Source organism: Carcharhinus amblyrhynchos, chromosome 25 (genome assembly GCF_965287045.1).
Source record: "Carcharhinus amblyrhynchos chromosome 25, sCarAmb.v2.hapA, whole genome shotgun sequence".
NCBI lineage: Eukaryota > Metazoa > Chordata > Chondrichthyes > Carcharhiniformes > Carcharhinidae > Carcharhinus > Carcharhinus amblyrhynchos.
The window spans coordinates 21,422,997-21,450,122 of record NC_137348.1 but is presented as its reverse complement, the minus strand read 5'-3'; the positions used below and the strand labels follow the sequence as shown (position 1 = coordinate 21,450,122).

Below are 27,126 nucleotides of genomic sequence, written 5' to 3'. Positions count from 1 at the left end.
TGGGAAGAGTAGGAGCCATACCAAACTGTAATACTACCAGAAAGAATGCTTTCTATGGTGCATCTGTAAAAGTTGGTGAGAGCCGTAGTTCATATGCCAAATTTCCTTAGTCTTCTGAGAAAGTAGAGGTGTTGGTGGGCTTTCTTAACTATAGTGTCGGCATGGGGGGACCAGGACAGGTCGTTGGCGATCTGGACACCTAAAAACTTGAAACTCTCGACCATTTCTTCTTCATCCCCGTTGATGTAGACAGGGGCATGTTCTCCTTTATGGTTCCATAAGTCCTTCCTGAATCTCCTTCATTTTGTTGACATCGTTGGAATGGTGCAGTGTTCCCTCTGAATGATTTGATTAAGATCTTTGGGATCCAGGCAAGTTCTTAGCCATCCATTTGTCTTCTCTCTCACTAATATAGAATTTACTCAGTCTATAGGCTGTGTGACTCTGATCATCTTCTTTTCCATTTCTTGGAGCTATCCTTCAAGCTTTCTTTTGTGTTCTACTGGTACTTTATGAGGAGGTTGAATCACTGGGTCAATAATGATCTGATACTTGAAATCTGTGAAGCACCTAACTGTCTCATCAAAACAGGCTGGATACATTTGCACCAAACCCTCTTTGCATCTAGTGGGAGGACACTTTTCAATGGGTGTGCACTCTCTTTACCCCTCAGTATCACCTCCTTTACTTCATCATTTACCGAGATAATCTGCAGCTCTTTGCAACTGCTCAGCCCCAGGGTTGGGCTGTTAAGCAGGCTGGCACTATCTGCTACAGTGAGGTAGAACATATAGTTCATATCTTTCACTTTGTGTTTGGGTAGGTCCTAGCTGTCAAATCTCTATTCCCCCGAGGCTGTTAACGTGATGTTGCTGGGTTTCAGATTACCTTTCTCCGAATAACCATTTTCTTCCAAATTTCCAGCAAAGATCTTCTGGTATTGCTCTGAGTGGAATATGATACTCTGTGTTCCAGTATCAGCCTTTAGGCCATGGTGGGCTTTTCTCTTCCAATCTAAATGGTTGTGTGACTTTTTTTTTTACCCTGGGAACTGTCACATCCAGACATTTCATGTATTTGCTACGCCTGTCATGTCCTCAGACTCACTGTCATCTTCCAGAGTGTGGATGTTTTGGGTTCTTTTCCTGTCCATTTGCCCTGTTGCCCTGGCTCTGGTACCTCAATTTCCATCTTCTCTTTTTGTCCTGCACATCTTTTCCCAACGATTGGCCTTTCTACAAGCTCTGAATTTCGATCCACGTATGGGAAATTTACTTCTGCCTATGAATTAATGTGGTCATCTTTGTTTGGTATGCCTTCTTTTGTTCCTGGCTATTTTCTTTCCAGCTATTTGCAGATATTGACAGACAATACAACAATATGTACCAATCTTCCTCTTCCAGTTCTCACATTCTTTCCTCAGGATCTACCTGAGGGACCCTGTCAGTAACTCAATACACCTGAAACCTTTGAACTGCCCCAGAACACCCAGTTGAAGTCTGTGGAACTGAATTCTGAGGCCTTGGACTGACACCTTTTGGCTCCCAGATTTCTCTCCCTGCCCCTGGCTCGCTAACAAGAGGCAATTTGTCATTTGTGGCATGGAACTTGAATATTGCCGAAAAACACATTTTGTCAAAGCTTTTCATCTGGCACTCATCAGGACAATCACAGGAATGCAAATGTCAGGGAAAACAATGATTTTATACCAATGAGGAGAGAGCGCTGATTGGTAGGCAAGATTCTGATTAGCACAACACCTCGACAAATCAGCTCTCACTTCTCATACAGTACAAATTGTTGTTATCCCTGACATTAGCATTCTTGCAATTGTCCTGATGAGGGCAAGACAAAAAACTTTGACAAAATTTCTTTTTTTCAGTAATATTCAAGGGGCAATTTCTCAACCATTTTAGACGGAGCGATTAAAATTTGATTAGCAGCCGGCATGAAACTTTACGGCCGGAATTCTCTCTGGCAGCGGTGGCAGAGCGAACATGATCGGTCCCCAGCCAACATGACTCGATAAAGCCACATGAACAGCTCCCTTTTACTCATTTCCATGTTGGCCGTTACTCAGTACAATTCTTCTCTTTTATTTCAAGACTCTGCCAGTCCTTCTGGCTGCTCAGAAGATCGGGCCTGTGCTCACTGCCGTAGATGTTATCTAAACGAACTTGCCGAACCTCTCACCAGGGGCTCATCCCCAAATGATTTTATGTAAATTCCTCAGCATCTGTAGCACAAACGATAAATACTTCCGATATTTATGATGTGTTGGCACCTTCTGGGCTGAGGACTTGGAGGCTCATTTTTCATATTCAGACCGCAGTTTGCTGATACACTCATGCTGCCGATTGTCTGGCTGCTTGCTTTAGCTTTTGAGCTTATTTATTGTGTTAGTATAATGAGGGATTTTTCAAATGTCGACAGAAGCACCCTGACTAAATAGCCTCAGTAACCCAGTCCTTGTTCAGGAAGATCAGCTGTTAGTTTCAACCTTTCACCCAAAGTGTGAATAATTTTTTCTCTCTAACTGGGCAGTGCTCCTAGATGCCGACCTTTCAGTGATCCGAGACTTGAGCTCAGGCCCTTCGAGGTAAAGCATCATTTCCTGCCACCAAAGTACCTTATCTCCCCAAAACCCTGTGATTGGTACGAGCCAGCTTCACGCTGCGCCTCCGGGGAGAATATTAATTAGAAATTAAATACTTACAATCTTGAACAAAAATTTGATTTAAAAAAAAATTGATAATCGGCCTTAAGTGGGGAATAATGTTTAGTAATAAATGTACACATGTTAAATACCACAAGTAATCTGGTAATGGGCCACAGTGAAGGTGGGTCGGCATAATGAAATGAGGCATTTTGTTGTTATTTCAATGCCTGACCTGAGCCTGAGCTTTCGAAGTAATGGTATTATCTCCCCCTTTGATAGCTATATTACTTTAATTAGGCCTGATGGGCTGTGATGGGGAATGCAAATCTAGGTCATTGCATATGTAAATGTGCAGCTGCGGTCTTGCTGAGTGCCAGAACACATCAGACAGTGTGTCTCAGCGTCACCAAGCATTAATTCCAACATGGCAGGCAGACATGACTTCAAATTTGAGCTCCCCCCCCCCACCCCCTCAGTGTCTCCAGTTAGTGCCAGAGTGATCGGAATGTAATAATCCAGTTATCCAGAATTACAGGGCACTAAAATGAGAAGTGAGCGGGTGAGTGGCTTTCCATCTTTAAAACCTCAAAGACTTGTGAGTGAAGCCCAGTCCATCAGACAAACCAGTCTCCCATCCATTGACTCCATCTACACTTCCCTCTGCCTTGGGAAAGCACCCAGGACGCTACACGTCCTGGGCATACTCTTTTCCACTTCCTTCCATCAATAAAAACATACAGAAGTCTAAGATCAGCTGAGTCAAGGCGGCATGTTAGCACTTTGGTTAGCACTGCTGTCTTGCAGCATCAGGGTTCCAGGTTCGATTTCCAGCTTGGGTCACTATCAGTGTGGAGTCTGCATGTTCTCCCCATATCTGCATGGGTTTCCTTTGAGTGCTCCGGGTTCCTCCCATAATCCAAAAGGTATGCTGGTTAGGTACATTGGCCATGCTAAATTCTCCCTCAGTGTAGCTGACCAGGTGCCAGAGTGTGGTGACAAGGGGATTTTCACAATAACTTAATTGTAGTGTTAAGGTAAGCCTACTTGTGACACTAATAAATAAACTTAAAGAGAACAGAGGTCGAGTATCAAACAGCAGTGCTAAACTTCCTTGGGACCTGAGGTTTAAAGGTGAGGTGGGGGCAAGTTGGGGCTTAAGTGCTCAAGGACATCGACTCTTCAACCAGAAAGGAATTGTCAAGAATTGTTAGAGGACCTGGGATGAGCGGAACTTTCAACTTCTCCAAACAAAGCTTCCTATGACACAGGGAACAAGGCTGATGAGTAAGTGGACTTTTCCCTGATGGGATTCTGTAATAAGTCCTCAGAGGCAAGAAATTCCTTCACCAAAACCCCTTTATTTGCCACTCTAACAACAGCATACAGAGTGCTTTCAGTTAGCCATCTATACTCAGAGTGCCAGAGGAACTGACACCCCTTGTTAAATACAAAGCAAGAGGCTCCCTGATTGGCCCATCAGTTTGGCCCTTCATCAGGGAGTTCATATTCTAACAGGCCCGTCTCAATTGCCTGATTAAAGTCATTACAGATTCCTTAGGCTCCAGCCTTTCCTCTGAGCTGTGATCCAGAGACTAGGAAGAACCTAGCGTAGAGGTCAAGTTAAGGATGGAGGCTGGGTTACACAGGAGACTACAATCTGAGATCCTGGATTAAAAACCCCACAACTGAGTCTGCATTTTTTAAACAGTGTTCTGTAATATAGGGCTTTTAGCAGCCAGTCCGTGTGCCTCCCCAAACTCTGATATGCCAGGCAGACACTCAAACAACTCATACTATCATGGGCACCTATCAGAGATATTTCAGTAACATAACTGACCTCAGAGCCCAGAAACTGCAGTTTGAATGAAAAAGGGAGATAAGCAACAGTTGCTCAGTCGCACCATCATTGATGTAAGTAGTTTACAAACACTTGCTGTCTGCCAGCAGGGAGCAAGCAATGTGAAACTGACCCCCTCCCACCAGGATTAGTGTACATTCATTACATTGAAATATTAACTCTTCCCAGCAAACAGTAATTGTAGCAATGTATCTTTGACTTGATTACACTCTTGCTCAGTCAGGTGGCAGTTTGCAGTTCTAACCTTGAAATATAAGAAAGAAGACCAAGAATACATTATCATGTTGTAGATTATTGCAGAAGGAGAGTAAAAAGGTGTCTGAGCTAAGGCCCAGGGTGTGGAAGTGGTGCTGATAGATTCATATGGTTATACAAAGGAACCAAGTACAATCTGTGAACTCAGAACCAAACTGACTCCAAATCAATCTAACATTTGGCAATCCGCAACTTTCCCAAATCAGACTCAGAATAATTGATTGTCAGCTGTGTCACTGATCCGTATGTTGGTCATTGAGACTAAGACAGGGATAGAGGCCAGAAGTCTACCACCTCGCTCGCCACGGAATCAACACGGGTGAGGGGCCGACAAGGGAAATCTCTGTTGATCTCTAGTGGGAATTTCCAGCCTTGCCCAAGCGAGGCTGTAAAATCCCACCCAGATAGTTAATCCCAACAAGTCTGACAATGTTTGTGGGGAGAGGGTAGAGCCAACGTTTTAGGCTCTGACAAAGGGTCATCTAGACTCCAAACATTGGCTCTATTCTCTCTCCACAGATGCTGTCAGACTCACTGAGATTTTCCAGCATTTTTATTTCAGAATCAACTTCCGCAGTATTTTGCTTTTATTATAGAGATAGATAGTTGATTGATTGGTAAGGGGTTCAAAGGATGAATCATGGAATCAGAGAATCTTACAGTGCAAAAGGAGGCCATTCTGCCCATTGAGTTTGCACTGACCACAATCCCAGACAGGCCCTACCCCCATAACCCCATGCATTTAGCCTAGCTCGTCCCCCTGACACTAAGGGGCAATTTACCATGGCCAATCCGCCTAACCCTCATATCTTTGGACTGTGGGAGGAAACCAAAGCACCTGGAGGAAACCCACGCAGACACGGGGGGAATGCGCAAACTCCACTCAGACCGTGACTCAAGCCAGGAATCGCACCTGGGTCTCTAACATTGTGAAGCAGCAGTGCTAACCACAGAGAAAAGGTGGGAGAATGGGGTTGAGAAACTTATCAGCCATGATTGAATGGCGAAGCAGGCTCGACATTCTGCTCCTGTGTCTGAGTAAGTTTTACATTATGAATAATCCCTGAAAAAATCTTCAATATTATTTAGCGCTGAAAGCGCTGAAACATTCCACTCCAATAAATAAGCACACAAACGTTGAATACTGATAGCATTACATGAGGTAATGCTTTCCCTTTTGGTTGCCTGAGTTTGAATTTGCATAATTTCCTTCACATTTCACAAGTATGTGGGTGAGAATTAACACTTTGTATCTGTTCCCTGGGATCTGTTTGTGAAATTGCGCCTTACGTCCACTCACTGACATCGATTCAGTAAAATATTACCAAGGGGCCACCTTTTGCTTCAAAATGTCCTGCCTCCATTGATAACGCTTCATTATTGAGAAGGTGAGAGAGATATTCCGAGAAAAAATATTCATCCAGTGGGCTGGCCAATAACTTACCACTTGATCACTTAGCACTAGGCTTGGGTCACTTGTATTTTATGCTGCTCTGTGCCATGAGATAGAAAGATATAAACTGTCGTTTTACACAGCGGCTAAAGGCTGTGGGATACAAAAACCGATGCAACGTTATTGTAACTGTCAGTCTGTGATTAATAAATGCCAACCTTCTGATGTTATCATCGGCAGAAAATCCAACTATATTTCATTTCGATAAGGGTAGGGGATTCAGGTTGTGGGGGCTGGCCAATTTTATAACCCACCCGAGGTTTCCAAATCACAGGAGTCTGCTTTTAAGGTGATAGAATGTTTATTTCATTTATTACTGGAACCACATTACAGGCAGAAGATGAAACCACTGAGGTTTGAAATTCTCAAGTGTACAGTGAAATAAATCACCGTAACAACAACTGTCATGTTTATCGTGCAAATTATATTTATGATTTACACAATCCACTCCAATAACTAACATTGTTTATGGAGCACATCAAACATTACTTTTATTTGAGGTTTCCCAACTGAGAAAGCTTTCACACAGCGACGTATTTTCCAACAGCACCTACCGAGGGTTGTAATGCAACCAAGTCACCGGTGAGCTCCATTGATCTATCCGCCTCACCTTCAATGGAAGCTTAGCAAGCAGATCACACGTCACAATCCCTCTGCCAAAAATCCAGGGCAGGTGGATATTTAGTCCACAGTATCCAGGCTGAGAGAAAACTGTTTGTTCTTTCAGTCACGAGGGGACAGAGGTTTAAGATGAGGGGCAGGAGATTAAGGGGGAAACATCTTTACCCAGAGGATGGTGATGGTCTGGAATGTGCTGCCTGGGAGGGTGGTGGAGGTGAGTTGTCTCACATCCTGTAAACAGTACCTGGATGGACACATCGTAACATTCAGGGCTACGGGCTAAGTGCGGGCAGATGGGATTAGGTGAGAGTTCAGGTGTTTCCAATGTGTCAATGTGGACTCGATGGGCCAAAGGGCTTCTTCTGTGCTGTATGATTCTACGGTTCTTTGATTCTTATCCGACATGTGATTGCTTGTTCTAAATACTGTTTGTCTGGTACCTGTACCGACCATGTGGTAATAGCAAGATTGGTTTTGTTTTGGAATGGATTGTTTGGCATGGCTGTGAGGTACATTCTGACCATCTACAATCATTCCAGGTGGATTCCTCCATAGTGACACCTTATGAATACCAATGAAGCTATTTTAGACCTCGGAAGTGAGGGGTTATTTTTAATTCCGTATGCTACTCGATCAGCCTCCAGGGGATTTTGTTTATCTCGCTACTCTGTTAAAAATAAATAAATGAGACATCCTCCGACATTTGCCTCTGTAAAATTAGCCATCACATCAATCTTTGGAAGCTGGATACTGAAAAGTGCTAGGATTTCTCATTGGAAGTCCTGTGGGAGATTGTGTGCCACTTCCATCGTCAACTGCTTAGAACCAAATGGCGAGGAACAGTCTTCCATCTTCACACTTCCAGTGAGGAGACCTCAAACGTGGCACATCCATGATCAGAAAATAACCCGCCTGCCTTTCCCAGTGTGGGGCTCCTCATACAACAGAAAATGATCCCTCTGGAATCTTCTTAAGACCACAGACTATCTTCCTGGTTTTATTCGCCTTTAATGTGCCAGTTCATTGCCCATTATATGGTTCCATATTTCCAACAGTCAAACACACACTGAAACCATTATTTGCATACTGACAATATGTATGTGGTACGATGATGTCAATATGACATTTAATGGCCTTTACACTGAATGCTGACCACATCACATAATTCTCCTGATAAGTGGCTACTGAGGGTTGCTGGGTTTTGTGTGAAAGAAAGTTTAATGGACCAAAGAAGATTAATTCAAACGGACTTTAAACCATTCCTAGTCTGTTTTACTGATGCTTGAAGGGGAGGGGGTGGTGTAGTGGTATTGTCACAGGCTTAGTAATCCAGAGACCTCAGGCAAGAACCAGAGATTGGGGTTCAAATCCCACCATGGAAGATGGTGATATTTGAATTCAATAAAAATCTGGGACTTAAAAGTCTAATGATGGCCATGAAACAATTGTCATAAAAACCCATATGGTTCACTACTGCCCTTTAAGGAAGAAAATCTGCAGGCCTACGTGTAACAGCAGATCCACAGAAATGTGGTTGACTCTCAAATGCTCTCTGAAATGGAAGGTGGTTAGGGATGGGCAATAAATGCCAGCCCAGCCAGTGATGTGCATATTCCATAAATGAATAAAAAAAACTTGTGAAAAAACCAGAAGAACACAGCACTGATGTTGGCAGCTGATCAGTGTGTGTGTGTGTGTGTGTGTGTGTGCATGCACATGCGTGTGCGTGTGCACGTGTATGAAGGCTCCAACTCTGAACATAGATCTGATAGCGCCTCCAATCAGAGCTTGTCATGTTTTAGGCAGCATTGTGCCAAATAAGGCAGCAATTCTGATTTGGCCACATCCCACAAACTATGGTCAGCATATTTCAAAATGTCTGACAATGACTATGGCATTGGATCAGGATCAGCAGAAAGACTTGATACAGAACTGTGACGTCTGCTACAGACAACACAGGGCTGACACAGCCAGCCACCCACGTGCAGTTAGGGAGATGCTGATGTGGACTGCCACCAAAGGACAACCTTTGTAAGCAGCGTGTTCATTTATACCTCCAGCAGCCATCAAACAGGGTACTGTGTGGCAAACTGCTCTGCCAGCAGCTGTACATAGACTCTCCTTCTCTATAATCTGCTGCTCCATCAGCCATGGCAATGCCTCGTGATTGATCAAGGCCTGGGGGAGGCTTTCTGAAGATTTTTCATTATGACAATTCCCTTTAATTGTTCTTGTTGCTTTAAATGTGTTTTCTACCTTTACCTATTCTTCCAACAACAGCTTAAACCTGCTGGTGAATCTGTTACTAATTTGATGAGCCATATATTAGGCAATAGCATGCATGAGCAAGACCCACCCAGTATAGCCCGGTGCTGTATATTATACTGTCTTTGTACTGTCCACAGCTGGTACGAGCAAACTCGGTATGGACAGAGTATCTTTTAATTGAATTCCACAATGAGAAGTGTGCTCCTTAACTGAGCCATACTGGGAACATCTTATTGTTTCAATAGTTAAATAGTTACATTGGTGAAGCTTCAATCAGACTCTCTCTGAAATGGTTCACTACCTGAGTACAACCATGAGTTTGAGAATGTTTATTCATCATGATTTCTTAGGTAGTCGCTTCATTGGTGGATCAGATGATGATGAGAACTTGCTTTCTTCTTTTAAACAGAGGCATACCCCGGCATACACCTATCACAGCAGATTGGTGGATTTCCAGATAGAGAAGAAAATAGGCCGGGGGCAGTTCAGTGAAGTGTATCGAGCAACTTGTCTTCATAATGGAAAAGCAGTGGCACTGAAAAAAGTCCAGGTAAGAGAATTTGCCATAAAGCGCCTTAACATTTCAATATTATTATTAGCTGCTTTCAGTGTTATAAAGCAACCAGTTAACTTCTATGAGGTAATGTCAAGGGCTGTCCATTATGGAAGGGAGATCTCCTCCCCGTATAACAATAATTGTTTTTTTGTTAGACATGGATTTACAATGGGGGCAGTATGGTGGCACAGTGGTTCACACTGCTGATTCACAGTGCCAGACACCCGGGTTCAATTCCGGCTCGGCTCACTGTCTGTGAGGAGTTGCACATTCTCCCCATATCTGTGTGGGTTTCCTCTGGGTACTTTGGTTTCCTTCCACAGTTCAAAGATGTGTGGGTTAGGTGGATTGGCCATGCTGAATTGTGTCAAGGGGATTGGGAGGATAAATATATGGGGTTACAGGGATAGGATCTGGGATTGTTGCCAGTGCAGGCTCAAGGGCCAAATGGCCTCCTTTTGCTCTGTCGATTCTATTATTATCTCACTACTGCACTGCACAACTAACACTTGGCAAATTTACCTGTACTCCAGAAGTTTGAAGAAAAATGGAATGCACTCCCAGATATCTCTTACTCCCAGGACATGTCTGTTGTGCACTAATGCTCTTGTGGCACGTTGGTAGCACCCCCTACCTCTGGACTAGAAGCTCCAGGTTCAAATCCAACGCCAGGACTCCTTGGCCATGGAAGGGACATTCAATACGGGTCAATGGGCTGATGGTCAGCTCAGAAATCCGCCTCCCCAAAAGGGTAAAAAAAAGTATAGATGTGAAGCTACACTAACAACAACTAGTGCAATCAACAGAGCATTTTGTTTGCAAAATTGCAAACAGTTTGACTTTCTTTTGTTAAACCACACTCAGATACTGCCACTATTGCCAAAAATACTCATGGGGGGTTGGGGGTAGGGACGGTAGTTCTTGCTCTTGGTGACGGCGCACTGGAGGTGATATTCCAATTCCCACTTTAAATTTTAGACCAATGTCTGACATCACGTCACAAATACCTCACTAGCCAGCAATCACCAATCATCATAACCTACAAATTTCAGTTCACTTCAGCAGTCCAATTCTCTCTGTGCTGTCAGCAGCAGCCCCCTGAGAGGTTTTGAACGTAATATCACACCAATGCTTCTAAGCAGGGGCTTTAATATGTTTGAAATAGACACCACAAAAATGTCACACGCCCTGCATCTTGCACAGTGGTTGGCACTGCTGCCTCAAAGCACCAGGGACCTGAATTCAATTCCCAGTTTGGGTCACTGTCTGTGTGGAGTTTGCACATTCTCCCTGTGTCTGTGTGGATTTCCTCTGAGTGCTCCAGTTTCCTCCCACAGTCTGAAAGACGTGCTGGTTAGGTGCATTGGCCATGCTAAATTCTCCCTCAATGTACCCAAACAGGCACCAGAGTCTGGCGACTAGGGGATTTTCACAGTAACTTCGTTGCAGTGTTAATGTAAGCCTACTTGGGATGCTAATAAATAAACTTTATATTTTAAACAATAAAAGTGCTGGGCTGAATTTTGCCATGGACTTCGGGATCCTGACGAGGGCAAAAGGCAAATCCCAAGCCCACACTTGCCTAACGCAGGACTCGCTCAGTGATTTTATCAGCAACAGCCTCTAATTGGTGCCCGTGGAACCGCCGTCCAATGAAAGATGGCCGGCAGGCTCCTGGTGCTGACAGTCCAATCAGAGGAGCGGGAGAGGTGGACTCCGCTGAGGAAAGCTGGCAGCTTTAGGGTACCTCAGGTGTCCCGGACTGATATTTGGAAATTACAAGTTGGAAGCATAAATTCCCTACAGTGTAGAAGGAGGCCATTTGGCCCATCAAGTCTGCACCAACAATCCCACCCAGGTTCTATCCTTGTAACACCACGTATCTACCCTGCTAATCCCCCTGACATTGAGACAATTCACTGTGGCCAGTCAACCTCACCCGCACGTCTTTGGAATGACTGATGGTGGTATGCTCCATGGAGAGGAGGAGAAACTCCTCAGTGGGTGCAGGGTGGGGGGGATTGTTGGGGCCTCTCGAGCTGCCTTTGATGCCTGCCTGTCCCCTCACCTTTTTTTAGACCATGAAGCCCGTGTCTCTGATGGCCCCCAGGGCTACTGCAGGGAGACAGCCCCCAATAAGCTGCCCCCACCTCCCCAGATGCCTCCAGGGGATGGCAGCTGATCTGCCTGGCAGTCACATGCCTTAGAGTCGCTAGGCAACTTCCTAAAATTCACCAATGTCAGCAAGTGGCCTCTTATCACATTAGCTGACTGCCATGTTGCTTAGATGCTGACTATTTTTATCAAATTAGATTTGTTTTTGATTGTCTTTTCCAGGTATTTGAAATGATGGATGCTAAAGCAAGGCAGGACTGCATCAATGAGATTGATCTTTTAAAGGTAATGTGTTAAGATTCTGGAATTGTAACCAGATACCTGGAATTTTTACCCTTTAGCCTGCTGGATACATGGATGTAGTTGATAATAGTCCATTTTATCAGGTTCTGAACAAGAGTTAGTTACTCAATTGGTGCAGGATTTCAGTGTTCAAGAGAAACTCAGTGGAAAATGACTTTCATTCTCTAAAGGTCATTTGTGAACCAGTTCAGTTTTATTGGCTTTCATTCATAAATGTGCACAGGTTAATAATCCAGTCACACTTTTCATTAACATTGCCCCACCTTTGTCTCACCTGTTTACTAAAATTAATTGAGATATTCCAGCCTCAGTGGACCAAAGGCTGTGTTGCTGGGTGTTAATGGGCCTACTGAACTTAACAAAACAACTCTCTGCAGATTTCCCTGAGCTGGAAGCACATGCTGCAAACTTCCTTCAACTTTTAACAGGAATGCAGCTGTGAAAGTCGGCTGATAGGAAACTCACTGTGGGACAGATGGGGTGCCAGTCTGTTCCCCAAAGTGGTACACTTCATTTAGCAGGCTGGCTGAGAGCTGGTGAAATTCCTTTCACATATGTTGGCAGCTTCAAGTGTCCCGCTACCATCTGGGACTCCCAACATGTTGATGAAAGCCGCCTGGGCCAAGCTGCTTAACTGTTACGCCAGTCGATTATCATATGTGATTATTAGAGAAAAAAAAATCCAAGATCTCTTCATCAACTACGCCATCTCAATCAGTTCCCCATTGGTCACACTCTCTTCTCTGAGTTGTCAAACCGCTCTCCAAGGACACACACTCAAGTCGTGCCATGTTGTGTTAAGTGTTGCTTCCACTTTTGACAGAGGTGGAAAAATTGGCAGGTGCCCCAGATCAGTCTTCCATTCATGAGAAGGCAAAATGGGAAGGAAGACTTGAGAAGCGATGGTCTCGTGGTATCGCTAGACTATTAATCCAAGAAACTCAGCTAACATTCTGGGGACCCAGGTTCGAATCCTACCCTGGCAGATGGTAGAATTTGAATTCAATTTTTAAAAAAACATCTGGAATTAAAAATCTACCGATGACCATGATGTGGAGATGCCGGCATTGGACTGGGGCGGGCTCAGTAAGAAGTCTCACAACACTGGGTTAAAGTCCAACAGGTTTATTTGGAATCATGAGCTTTCAGAGCGCTGCTCCTTCATCAGGGGAGTCACTCCGAAAGCTCATGATTCCAAATAAATCTGTTGGAATTTGTGAGGCTTCTTACAATGACCATGAAACTGTAAAAACACATTTGCTCACTAATGTCCTTTAGGAAAGGAAATTTGCTGTCCTCACCTGGCCTGATCAGTGACTCCAGAGCCACAGCAATGTGGTTGACTCTCAGCTGTTCTCCAAGGGCAACTTGGGATGGGCAATAAGTGCTGACCAGCCAGTGACACCCACGTCCCGTAACTGAATGAAAAAACAAAATGTGTGTAACAGGTGGCCAATCTGCCCTCCCGGTCTCCCACCTCAGATTACACTGAATGTCTTTCAGATCAAAATTAAACCACAAAAGCTCCATCCTCCTGGTCGGATTGCCAGCCTGATTAGTCTAGAGTTTCCAGAAATTGAAGGCCAGTCCCTGGTGTGTGCCGGCCTGGAGAAAGATCACTGGGACATTCAAAAAGATAGTTTCTTACAATTTTCTTTGAATGTTCTTCTTTACAAGATATTGAAAATGAAAAGAGATAACTTTTTGGCTGATATTTAAGCACCATCCATTAGGTAAAGTTTCTCTTTGCCTCGGAAGGCAGAACATCACCAGGATAGATGAGTTGGCCCACAAGTGTCTGGAGTGCAGGAGTGAGTCATGTGATGAAACCTCCAGGAATATATTTGATCACTGTTCCTATTCCTGCCGTTCAGGTGACTGTAAAAACATCCACGCCACTGAACCTCAGCTGACCAATTTTTATCCCTCTATCAAACACGCACTAACTGGCCAGTTGCTGGTGATGAGACCAATTCTTGTGCATTAATCTTCTGCTGGTTTCCAGTGGTTAGATTTCAATTCTAAATCATTAGATGTGAAATGTTTTGGGTTGTCCTGAGACTGCAGAAGGTGTTATAGCAATGCAGTACTTTTAGAATTCAAGGTTAATTTATAAGTGTCACAAGTAGGCTTACATTGACACTGCAATGAAGTTACTGCGAAATCCCCTAGTCGTCACACTCTGGCGCCTGGTCGGGTACACTGAGGGAGAATTTAGCACAGCCAGTGCACCTAACCAGCATGTCTTTCGGACTGTGGGGGGGAAACCGGAGCACCCGGAGGAAACCCACGCAGACACGGGGGAGAACTTGCAGACCCTACACAGACAGTGACCCAAGTCAGGAGTTGAACCCGGGTCCCTGGCGCTGGGAGGCAGCTACTCACTATGCCAGATTGTGTGCTGTAAAATGATCTACCTCGGCCCTTGGCTCTCCATCCATTATGACCTGGATCCTTGTGTTGGAAATCCATCACTTGGTAATATTTGCTCCGAAACATGCCAGGAATGAGCAACTTGGACTTTTTACCCTGCAACGAGGACCTGATCAGAATGAGCAAGAAGTGTGGAGGAGGAGTGTGCTATTCCTTATGAGAGACATGGATAAACAGAAAGAAAATGTAAATTATCATTTATAAACAGCTTCTATAACCAGTTCCAGGATTACGTTGGGAGCCGGTCACCTTGAGTCTTTCAGCTGAGAAATGGTGCATTGCGTTGAGGAGAAACTATCAAGCGAAGGTTATGCTTCAATGTTCAGTAGCTGCTGTCGCAGTCACACCGTGAGCTTTACATCTATCCGGTTGCCTCTGCAGCCCCATGGGAATCGCGTTGATTGCACATTTCAGAATGATCCCAGGGTTTCTGGTTAGGGATACCAGGGTTCAATTTAGTTCATGTGCCAGGATGTATTAACTGACCTGCCTTTTCATGCATCAGAATTTACTGTGCATCAGAAAGAGCAAAAGATACCCATCAGGACTTTTCATATTCCCAGCCTGATATAAGCCTGTACTTCCACAGCCCAAGGCAACAGGGAGGGCTGGAGAGGATCTCTTAGAGTTATAGGTCACACTAAATATCATTATGAAATTATCCTGTGACTCGCTAAACCATATAAACTTAATGGCTGCACTTTGAACCCTTGGTCTGCACTGAGCTTCCCAGTGAAGCAAGTGGTAGGGGTCCTGCAATTAGCTTACTGGTAAAAACTGGGCGGCATGGACGAGTTGGGCAGAAGGGCCTGTTTCCATGCTGTAAGCCTCTACGACTCTATGTGACAATAATGAATCAATCAAATCAAATCAAACAGTTGAGCAGTATCGGACAATGTTCTTGTGTGAGATACTGAAGGGTAGTCAGGTTCTGTATACTGGCAAGATGTTGGTACCTGTGCAGGGGAGGAAATGGAAGGGAATAATCTTCACAATGCTCAGCTAAACATCCAACCAGGTGCAGCTAACTGCTGGAAGGTTGGATAGACTCAATATTAGTGCAACCTTTATACCAGACGGCCCTTGTGTTCTGTAAATCAATTTACACAACAGGTATTTTGATCACCCAGATTTGATTTTTGATTTGATTTGATTTATTATAGTGACATGTTTTAACATGTAGTGAAAAGTTTTGTTTCTGGCGCGCTATACAGGCAAAACATACCACTCATAGAGAAGGAAACAAGAGAGTGCAGAATGTAGTGTTACAGTCATCATCCATTCAAAAGTCCGACAGCAGCAGGGAAGAAGCTGTTCTTGAGTCAGCTGGTACGCAACCTCAGACTTCTGTATCTTTTTCCTGATGGGAGAAGGTGGAAGCGAGAATGTCCAGGGCGCGTGGGTCCTTAATTATGCTGGCTGCTTTGCCGAGGCAGCAGGAAGTGTCGACAGAGTCAATGGATGGAAGGCTGGTTTGTGAGATGGATTGGGCTACTTTCACAATCTTTTGTAGTTCCTTGTGCTCTTGGGCAGAGCAGGAACCATACCAAGCTGTGACGCAACCAGAAAGAATGTTTTCTGTGGTGCAAATGTAGATTAAATTAGAACTGTGTTTACATCCTGTGTTCTATGAAATCCATGAAGCAATGCCTGCTCCTGTTCCAGGAACTGCACCCCATCTTCCCACCCCATTCCTTTCTGAACTGGAAAAGAACCAAATAAACCCAGGAGTCAAATACTCATATTGCTGCATGAAATGAACAAGATCTTGGACTTTGAGATGGAGGGGTCACATGGGAGAAAATGTTTCTCTTTGACCTCAGGCTGCACCAAGTTGGTGAAGGTGGAATCAGACACAAACAGCTCATGATTTAAAGTCTGTAGGTCGCTTGTGCCCAACTTGAAGTTCCATTTAGGCAATGGGTTGTTGTTTGTGTGCAGTTGGGCTATAGTAGGATTGAGGAACTCTGATCTGTAATTGTGATAACCATCTACCATGGTGAAATTTGAATCTGGAATCCCAAAACATTGACCTAGGTTGGTGGTTTATCAGTTTAGTAACCTATACTATTAGGCCACAGGGGGAAAACCAATCTCAACATTTTAATGCAGTTTCAAAGGAGCTGTTTTGCAGTTACCACTTCTTCCAATCCTTCAGTGTTAATAGCATACAACACATCAACATTTTAAACTTATACATCTTCCAGGGTAAGTGCAGAAAAAAGTTCCTTTGTGAGGCAGTAAACCAGCTATGGGAAGGAGAGGACAGGAGCTGGGATTCAGCTTCAGGTCTGTGGGATTCAGCATTGAAATGTGCACACTAATTAACAGATCTAATGCCCATTTAATGAGAAAGAACTATCTGAAACAGAGGTTGACCAGTACGAGACAGTAAGTTTTGTTGGCATCATGGAACCCATCCTATATTTCTCATCTGAAGCACAAACTTGATGGTTCACAATTGATTCTAATTTCAGGTGGTTGAAGATTCTCAATGGCAATGCCATTCCATATTTACTCTTGATGTAGATACCACATTGCTGGTCTGAGTGACCAGCCTACCCAATGGCATGAAAATCATCAATGTGTGCTGTCAGCAGCAAGCACTTGTTTTTTGTCTCTAATGGACTGTTGACCACCCAGGAGCAGGTGTTAACCCAGACTCCAAAAGTCTACAAGTATCGCCACCACCATGTCAGAACTTGTGCCTACTGGCCAATTGTGCTCCTGGAATTGTGGTGACTTCAACAAGGCCCATGAGATTGGCCTCTTGGAGTATGAACTCCCTGATTGAGGCCATAATTGCCTGCCCAGTCAGGGAGCCTCACCTGTATATAAATACGGGAGTGTCAGGCATACTGGCTCTCTGGATTCTGACTTTGTTTCTGAAGCACTCTTAGGAGTGGAATAGAATTTGTAAGTAAAGGGAATCCAGTGAAGGGACACTGGCCTCCGGGGAATTATTTCAGAAAACAACCCAATTCTGTAGGTAGGGGCTATTTTCATGAAGCAGATAAATTCCTGTCATCTTTATGGTGCAGCTGGCATGCTTGCTACCTGGAGAGGTGTGTAGATCTACCCCAGTGTGCCAGAGCATCGGCAGAGCTGTGTGAAAACTTCTGGAACTCATGGTATAGCTGCTCACTTCTAATGGTCAGTTTTCTTGCAGCAACTAGTGATCTGAATAACATACAGCAGACACAAAGAGGGAAGGCTTCACAATTAAATTAAGGTCAACTAATGTGGAGAAGGAAAGGCAGGGAGCCAGGTGTGACTCTTGTGTCTGAAGGGAACAAGGGCTATGGAGAGAGAGTGGGATATGATCAGCCGTGATCATATTGAATAATGGTGCAGGCTCAAAGGGCCAAATGGCCTACTCCTGCACCTATTTTCTATCTTTCAAATGACCAAAGGATGGGAGGGAGCCTCAGGGGGCTTTCCAGTTTTCTGTACCCCTTGACATCAGTGCTTGTATTGTGTGTGCAGCAACACAAACCGATTTCACATACACCAGCAAGAAGAATGTGGGCCTGAGACTTTCCCAGGTGAGGATTTTATTTTGTCATGCAGGAGGTTTGCAAGGTGGGGGAGCGATAACCTGAATTTCCAGCTTGTGGTTATTGAAACAATCACTTGGCACCTTTGCTCTTGTGTGACGAGCATGCCCAATGCTGTAAGTGAAAATGAAAGGCATCGAGGTGCTTGAAGGAAAGTAGGCGGACAAATATCAATTTCAGCCTCTAACAAGCTTCAAGCCAGGTGTCAAACATTTATCACCCAAGGTCAAGGCTGGGGTCAAGGGAGCAGAGGTAGACCTAAATAAAGTGCAAAAAAACTCAGGGTGGAAGCGCTCCCGTTTCTCAGGGCTCCACAGGATGGATTATTTTACTGTTTTCTTTAATCTTACCTTTTGTTGGTAGTTGTCTAGGGTGCTAAAGAATCCTGCACAGGATTAGTCTGAAAGATATCTTGACAGGCTCCTTTAAGAAGTGCGAAGCAGCTATTTTGTTTGTTTATGGGATCAATGCCTGTGCAGATTAAATAAAGACAGTCTCGCTGTAAAGTCAGAATGCCTCGTGCCTGCTCTCCACCTGAAGAACTGGTGCAATGCATATCAATTTCAGGCCCCTCTGACTGTACGGTTGACTCGTGAATCATCTTAAACCTAAGGTTTGCCCTATGCTAACAGCACTTCCATTCAGAGAGGGAGAGTGATACATAATGCATCATATGTATCACCCTTAGCTCATCGGCAGCCGACTCCTCTGAGTCAGAGGATTGTGGGTTCAAGTCTCGTTCCAGAAACTTGAATTTATAATCCAGGCTGAAAATTCACTGTTGCAGAATGAACGGGCACTTTATGAAGTGCCTGTTAAAGATAAGACACCAAACTACCAGTGGCTCTGCTGCAGCCCAGGACTGACCAGTCCAATGGTCAGTCAGGCAAGCTGCAAGGCTGATCCATGGAGATGGCACCATGGAGGAGGCAGCCATCTCCAGCCACCTCACAGAAAGTCAGTGATGGGTGATCTGCATTAGAGACATGATACACGGGACAGACTTTGGTTAAAAACAAATAGAGCTTTATTAATGGTGTGTGATCTCTTCCATGGCTGCTGCTTCTCTCTCTTGTTTCCCATGTTAAGTCTATTTGAGGGAGAAATGATGGCTCAGTGGTATTATTGCTAGACTATTAATCCATGAAACTTGGCCAATGTTCTAGGGAGCTGAGTTCAAATCCCACCACGGCAGATAATGGAATTTGATTTCAATAAAAAATTATCCGGGATTAAGAATCTACTGATGATCATGAAACCATTACCAATTGTTGGAAAAACCCATCTGGTTCACTAATGTCCTTTAGGGAAGGAAATCTGCCGTCCTTACCTGGTCTGGCCTACGTGTGACTCCAGAGCCACAGCAATGTGGTTGACTCTCAGCTGCCCTCCAAGGGCAACTAGGGATGGGCAATAAATACTGGGCACCGAGCAATACCCATGTCCCACAAATGAATAAAAAAAACATTTCTGGTGCATATATTAACTCAGTTGAGCTCCAGTCAGCCAATAGGGATAAATACATATTATTTGATTGCAGATTCAAGCATGCTTCTTGCAATTAATTTCCTTTCAATTTCACCCAGTCTGCTGCAGTCCTTGGCAAATTCCTTCTGATTTTTCTTCAGGTTGTATAAGAAAAAGTTCCCTATTCTGATATTTCCACTTCAATTGTTTGAAGCTGCTTCACCAATGAACTTGTCCCCATTGTAAGGGGATTCAGTAAGAAGTCTCACAACACCAAGTTAAAGTCCAACAGGTTTATTTGGTAGCGCAAGCCACTTGCTCAGAAGCCATTTGCTACTCCACAGACACTGAAGCAGAAACGCATATCCATATGCAAGAAGACCTGGATAACATTCGGTCCTGGGGAGAGACTTGGCAAGTAACAATTTTGCCAACGAATGCCAGGCAATGACCACCGCCAAAAAGTGAGAACCTAGACATTCGCTTAACATTCAATGCCATAATCATCATTGGGTCATTTTTTTTTTGTATTCATTCATGGACCATGAGCATTGCTGGCTGGGACAGCATTTATTGTCCATTCCCAGTTGCCCGAGGGCAGTTGCAAGTCAACCACATTGTTTCCTGCTTCTCTGTTAGTCGGACTTGTAAGTCACACTGAACTTGAATGAAAATTTCCAGGAACAATTTGCGTTTCCACAGCAACTTTAATATAGTAGGTACTCCATAGGTGTGATTGTCAAGCACAATTTGTCTCAAGATATATTCGGAGAAGAAAATAGGTATGTTTTAAGGAATATCCTATAGGAGATGAGAGAAGTAGAATGATAGAACATAGTACATAGAACACTACAGCACAAACAGGCCCTTCGGCCCACAAGTTGCGCTGATTGCATCTATACCTACCAGGCCGTGGAACTATCTGTAACTTCCAATCCCATTAGATCCCATTTACTCATTCAGAAGTCTTTTAAAAGACTCCAGCGAGTTCGCCTCTACCACCACCGACGGCAGCCGATTCCACTCACTCACTACCCTCTGAGTGATTTTGAGGTATGCTCGACCTGGGGGGGTGCGGTTCGAAAGTGCCTGGGCAGCTCTGGTATAAATAAACATTTAGTGCAATGGACTTTCCAAGAGGCATCTGAAGAATAGCATGTTTTTAAAAACAATATATAAATTCCTTGCATTCAATAAAGTTCTGAGGGGTATGCCAGTTGTTTCCTCTCCTTGGCTCTGAATATAGTTATCTTCCATAGATGTCAGTCCTCAATATCGAATGCATTGATTAAATTTCTGACCATGCACTGCCTGACTGAATCAAAACACATTGATTTACCTAGCATAATTGTCACAATCTTGGGCTGATAAGTGACAACCAACATGTGTGCCACACAAATGCCAGACCATCTCTAATTATAGAGAACCTCACCATTTTTCCTTGACATTCAGTGGTGTTACCATCACTGAATCCCCCACTGTCAAGATCCTTGGCATTACCATTGACCAGAAACCAACTGAACTAGTCATATAAATACTGTGGCTAAAGAGCAGACCAGAGGCTGGAAATTCTGCAGCAAGCAACTCACCTCCTGTCTCCCAAACCCTATCCACCATTTATAAGGCATAAATTAGGAGTGTGATGGAATACTCCTCACTTGTCTGGATGAGTACAGCTCCAACAACACTCAAAGTTTGGCACCATCCAGGACAAAGCAGCCCACACGATTGGCACCCCATTCACCACATTCAACATTCATTCCCTCCACCACTGACACAGAGTGGCAACAGTGTGTATCCTGCACAAGATGCAATGCAGCAACTCACCAAGGGTCCTTCAACAGCATCTTCCAAACCTCTGTGACCTCTACTACCTAGGAGAACAAGGGCAGCAGATGCTTGGGAACACCATCGCCTGCAAGTTTCCCTACAAGTCACGAACCATATTGCCATTCCCTCACTGTCACTGGGTCAAAATCCTGGAACTGCCTTCCTAACAGCACAGTGGGTGTACTTACAACAGTTGGACTGCAATGATTCAAGAACAAGGCTCACCACTGTCTCAAGGATAATTAGGGCATGGGCAATAGATCCTGGCATAGTCAGTGACACTCACATCCCATTAAAACATTTAAAAAGTAGATTCTGAGGATTCCAGACTTGTGTCTTTCAAAATGCCATTAAGGTGTCATTAATTGAAGCCAAGTAAAAATGCCCATAATTTAACATTTTTAAAAAATATTAGATTTAAACTGTAATATAATCCCAAGAATTCAAAATAAAATTAATCCACTTAACCAACACATCTTTAGGGTCAATTTAGCATGGCCAACTCACTTAACCTCCACATCTTTGGAATGTGGGAGGAAACCGGAGCACTTGGAACAAACCTACGCAGACACCGGGAGAAAGTGCAGACTCCACACTGACAGTCACCAAGGAATCGAACCCAGCTCCCTGGCGCTGTGAGGCAGCAGTGCTAACCACTGTGCACCATACCAATTTCAAAAGCTATCAGTTTAAAATCACTGCAAGTTTTATACATATATATATACTGGCCCACTCTTCTTCACATAATCCAGGGCCTGTTCCTATGTTTAATTATGGTGAGATTTCTAACCCTATTGCTGTAATTAAAGGCCTAGATATTAAATATTTGAAAAATTTAAGACAAGATGCAGACTTAGATTACACAGCTAAGCTTTACAAACTTAATATGAATTCCCCTCGTTACCATTTGTCATAGCTACTGTAAAGGGATTAGCTGGAGTGATCCGATGTGTATGTTTTAAAGACTAATTTCCCCATATAGCCGCACACACCCCCAGGCTGGAAAATCCCACCTGGGTTAAATGGACCTTCACATGGTCCATCTCCCGCCAGCTACAATTCCCATGGCGAGCGGGATGGGAAGGTTCCACCCCATGTGTTTATGGTCTGCCGAAGAGTATGGTGGAGGCAGATTCAATTATGACTATCTAACTGAAACTGGACAATTAGCTGCAGGGGAAGGTTAGAGGAGTGGAATGAGGTGATTCGCTCCTGCAAAGAGCTAGCATGGACACAGTGGACCAAATGGCCTCATTCTCTGCTCTGACCGTTATAATTCTTATTGCGGACTTCGTCATTTGTCCTCCACATGCAATGACTTGATTCAGTCAGATCTCAACTAACTGATTCTCTGGTTACTTCTTACGATGGTGATTAAATTGTACATTAAATCTAATGGCATCAGAACAGAAGTAGGCCATTCAGCCCCTCAAACCTGTTCTACCATTCAGTTAGATCATGGTTCATTAGCAGCAGATACTTTTCTTGCTACAATACTCAGTAATAGCTTTCCTAACAAAACTCCATAGGTCCGATTTTACCATCAAGTTGCACCCGTTTTTGAGCACAAAAACTTGATAAAGTTGGGCGTGAGGCGACCAGCACGATCCGCACTCAGCTCTGCGCCGGTTCTCCCTTTATCAAGGCCCGAAAATGGCCATGATCGGGACTGCGCCTGTTTCAGTAAACTTCATGGTAAAACTTGCAGGCATTTAAATTGACTTAATAGGCTGCACACCCAATCTCACTGGCATTTCCCCCTTTACCACCACCTTTACGTGTCTGGAATCGACGTGAAGCAGGCATATTCTACAAAAGTCCGATTCGGGCACCTCAGCTAGTGAGGATGTAAGTGCCAAGCATCGGACAGCACTCTGCTTGAGATCGGGAAGGGGGAAGGGGGTTCCGCTGCCACCCTGCCTGTGATCAGTGAGGGGGAAGGAAGGAAGGGCCTGCGATTGGTCTGGATGGGGGAGTCAGTAATGTTGTGGGGGTGGGCCGATGTCTGTGGGGGCCAGGGGGAGCCACTATCTGGCCCATGAGTGATGTGGTAGGGGAGCCGCATTCTATCCTTCTTTGTTCTGCGCATGCACAGTTGGAGGTGCCGATCGAAGCTGCAGGATTTCGGGCATGTTAAGCCCTGCCCACAGGTTTTTGCACCGTGATTTGGAATCACTGATTTTTTTTCAGGCCGAGTGCTTATGGGGGCGCCTGAGAACGGTCTAAAAGTTGGATCAGAAACACTCCCAGTTTCAAGTCTGCCCAGCACCTAGAATCAAAATTTCCAATTGACGCCAGCCTCAGTGGCGTTTTGGGGAGTGTTACAGAAATCCACCATCGTTATTGTGAAGAAATATTTTAACGGTCTAGCTCAAATATTGAGAAGTCTGACCTCCAATCTGATCAGGTAAGGAAGACAGATTTCCTTCCCTAAAGGATATTGGTGAACCAGATGGGTGTTTTTCAACAATGGCCATCAGTAGATTCTTAATGCCAGAAATCTTTTATTGAATTCAAATTCCACTATCTGCCGCAGCAGGATTCGAACCCGGGTCCCCGGAACATTAGTTGAGTTTTTCCGGACCAGTGGCCTAACGATAATATCACTGGGCCATCGCCAATGAAATATTATAAATGATTTGCTCATGCAAATCTGGAGAATGTAAACTTCCTGCCGCGGAACTGTTTTCCGAGAATGAGTAAAACTCCGGCAAGTTCACAGATGCAAACAGTAAACTCACATTTCACCAGCTGGTCTCAGTGAAACCTTGTCGATTTGAGTCTCTGCTCATCTCATGCCCAGAGTACTTGCCAATATGAAACACCAACCTTCAATTACAAGGTGCCTGGCACCCACTGGTTCGAGGATATAGTGCCACCCAAAATCAATGCGGTCAAACCTGTTCAGTTTGATGCCATCTGAGTTTAATTTTGATTTCTTGCGAAAAGGGGATATAAAAGGAGCATTGTCCTCAGGAATTTCTTGGTTTCAAAGCCAGGAATTCCTGATATAAACAAACTGGCTGTTTGGCAGGAACCCATCTGTTGGCAGACTGAGCGTTTGAAGCAGCTTTTTCAATCATGCTTTTTTTTATATAGCAGTTTAATCATGGTCATTTTCAATCAGGAATTCTTCTGCCAAAGCTGTCAGGTTTAAACTCATTAAACTGAGTGGGCATCACAGGCACACTGCTTCTGTTGTTAATCCTGCAACAGGCTAAGATATTTGCAGCATAGTCACCTTCTTTGCTAGACATCAGGAACATGTTAAACCCACGTCACTCCCCATCTGCTCTTTCTGGATACTTGGGCTGAAAGGTCCCATCTTCGAGGGATACACGCCTCGCAAACATGATGCTTTCTTTTAAATATGCATGAGGGGAGGGAGGGGAAGGAGGAGGAAGGGAGAGATATGGGAGAAGGAGGGGCTGGAGGAAGAAGGAGAGGAGGGGTAGGGGATTTAGAGGGGGAGGAGGGAGGGATGGGGGGCTAGGAGGGGGAGGAGCGAGGAGAGGAGGGGGTTAAGAAGGGCAGAGGAGGAGGAAGGGAGGAGAAGGAGTGCTGGAGGGTGAGGTGGAGGGGGAGAGGAAGGGGTGGAGACGGGGAGAGGAAGGGATGAACACGGGGAGAGGGAGGCAGTGGAGGAGGGAAGGGGGATGGGATGGAGGAAGGAGGGGAGGAGGGGGAAGGGTGATGGGGTGAAGGGGTTGGAAGAGGGAGGGGAGGTGGGGAAGGGGGTTGTCAGCACAGGCAGGGGTACATTTCTCAACACCTCGCCCCCTTTCCTATTGCTGAGGCCATCAATTGAACAAGGGTCCAGGAGCAAGCACACACAGGATAGGGCTTCTCATGCTCCCACTGTGGTGAGTCCTGAACACTCTACTCTCCTCGGATTAATACTTGCTGTGGTGGGATGAGACCCATCTCACTGGCCTTCTTTCCCCCTGTGTAACTGTCCCCACTATCAAACCCGCCACAGAGAGTGCACTAAGTTCCACCCTATGAACCCAGTATTAACCTGAAAGTGGATTCAGAGCAGTGAGATAGAATTCCATGGCTGAAACCTGGAACACAACTCAGCAAGTTGGAATCTGCAACCTCCACTCAAATCAAACAATCATAGAATCTATAGAGTCTCTGCAGTCCTGAAGGACGCCATTCGGCCCATCGAGTCTGCACCATCCACAATCTCACCCAGGCCCATCCCTGAAACCCCACATATTTACTCTGCTAATCCCTCTAACCTGAGCATCCCAGGAAACTAAGGGTTAATTTAGCATGGCCAATCAACCTAACCCACACATCTTTGGACTTTGGAAGGAAAAAAGAGCATATGTGCGAACACAGGGAGAACGTGGAAACTCCACACAGATAGTGACCCGAGCCAGGAATCAAACCCAGGTCCCTGGAGCTATGAGGCAGCAATGCTAACCACTGTGCCACTGTTTGGCTTCCCAGGCCCCTGGCACGAGACCTTAGCATAGGTTGGCACTGATAATTTGGCACCATGCTCGTTCCAACCTGGCAATGGCGATGAGTGCCGGGGACTGGTCCTATTTGGAGCCTCATGGGGGAATGGGGGTAATTCATTCAGATTTGGTTGCGGGCTGGAGCAGGGGATACCCGGTCTGACTGTGGCAGTGATGGGGGTGCGGTGGGGGGGCAGTGGGTTGCTGGTTCCAGCTGTGGGTGGAAGAGGGGACGGTGATCAGGGGGAAATGGGGGAAGAGAAGTGTTGACTCTGATTGGGAGTGGGGATGGGAGTCCTCCTTGTTGGGCTGGGGGCGGTGGGGGGGGGAGCGCGGGAGGGTGGTGCTTTATTCCTGTAATAATCAGGAGCCCTTTAAACAGGACACCCCAATCTCAGTGTAGCTGGGTTTTGCTGGTGTGCTGAGGCCTTGCCCATCGCCTGACGGTGTGAAACACACTCCCTCGATTTAGTTTTAGGCAAAGTGTTGTAAGATCTGGAGAGAAAACTGGCCTAGCTTTCTCGAGAGAGAAACATATCGGCTTTCGTGTCAGAAACAACACTCTGCCATTTTTTGGTGAAGATTCTGCCCACAGCGAGTTATCTGTCACATTATCTCAGCCACAAAATGCACGACATTCTGTTCACTTTGACAGAAGTAGTGACAGCCTGCCCTGACTACTGCAATACTTGGACTTTACATCCTGTCGATTCTCGAGTCCTTGAAGGCCCAGCCATAGACTGATAGGAGACAAGGCCACATGTCGGACATTGCTGAAGGGGAAGTGTGTACTGGGGGTTTCGGGGGTGGCAGAGGGTGAGGAGTGGAAGCACTTTGAGTGGAGCTTGCATGTCCCTTTCCTCTTTTTCCATCATCCCTCTTCTGGGCTTCTGTCACGGTCACTCCCGCCACCCTGCTGCAGGCCACCTGGATGGAGATCAGTGAAGCATTATACAGTCATGGTTAAGGTATTTGTCACCTTGTTTAATGTGGCACATCTGTGATCGTGGCCTGCATTGATGTTATTTGATGGCCACGCTTGAAGCCTCATGAAGATGGCCACTACCTGCCTGACAGATATTTTTGCAATTCTCTGCCATTCCAATTCATGGCAGATCGAGTTGGACTCTCCATTCTCCTGTCCAGCCGTTTTCTTCCGGTTGGTGTCATGGGGAATTCTTTCTTTGTTCAAAGATTACACAGACCATCAAACTGCAATCCTGTCTGCTGTAGGATGCTGTGCATTTCCAATTCAGAGAAACTCTTGGTTATCAGGGTGGTG

At 45.0% G+C, this 27,126-nt stretch overlaps 1 protein-coding gene across 8 annotated transcripts in view; it reads left to right on the top strand.

Moving 5' to 3' along the window:
* The window catches only part of LOC145358248 (serine/threonine-protein kinase Nek6-like), a 263,723-nt gene that overhangs the window by 135,431 nt on the left and 101,166 nt on the right, over nucleotides 1-27,126 (top strand). For all 8 annotated transcript variants that reach the window (XM_080212104.1, XM_080212102.1, XM_080212106.1 and 5 more), the window contains 2 exons: nucleotides 9,524-9,664; nucleotides 12,008-12,070. In XM_080212104.1, coding sequence (XP_080068230.1) covers nucleotides 9,524-9,664; nucleotides 12,008-12,070 — 204 coding nt within the window. The remainder of the gene's footprint in view (nucleotides 1-9,523; nucleotides 9,665-12,007; nucleotides 12,071-27,126) is intronic.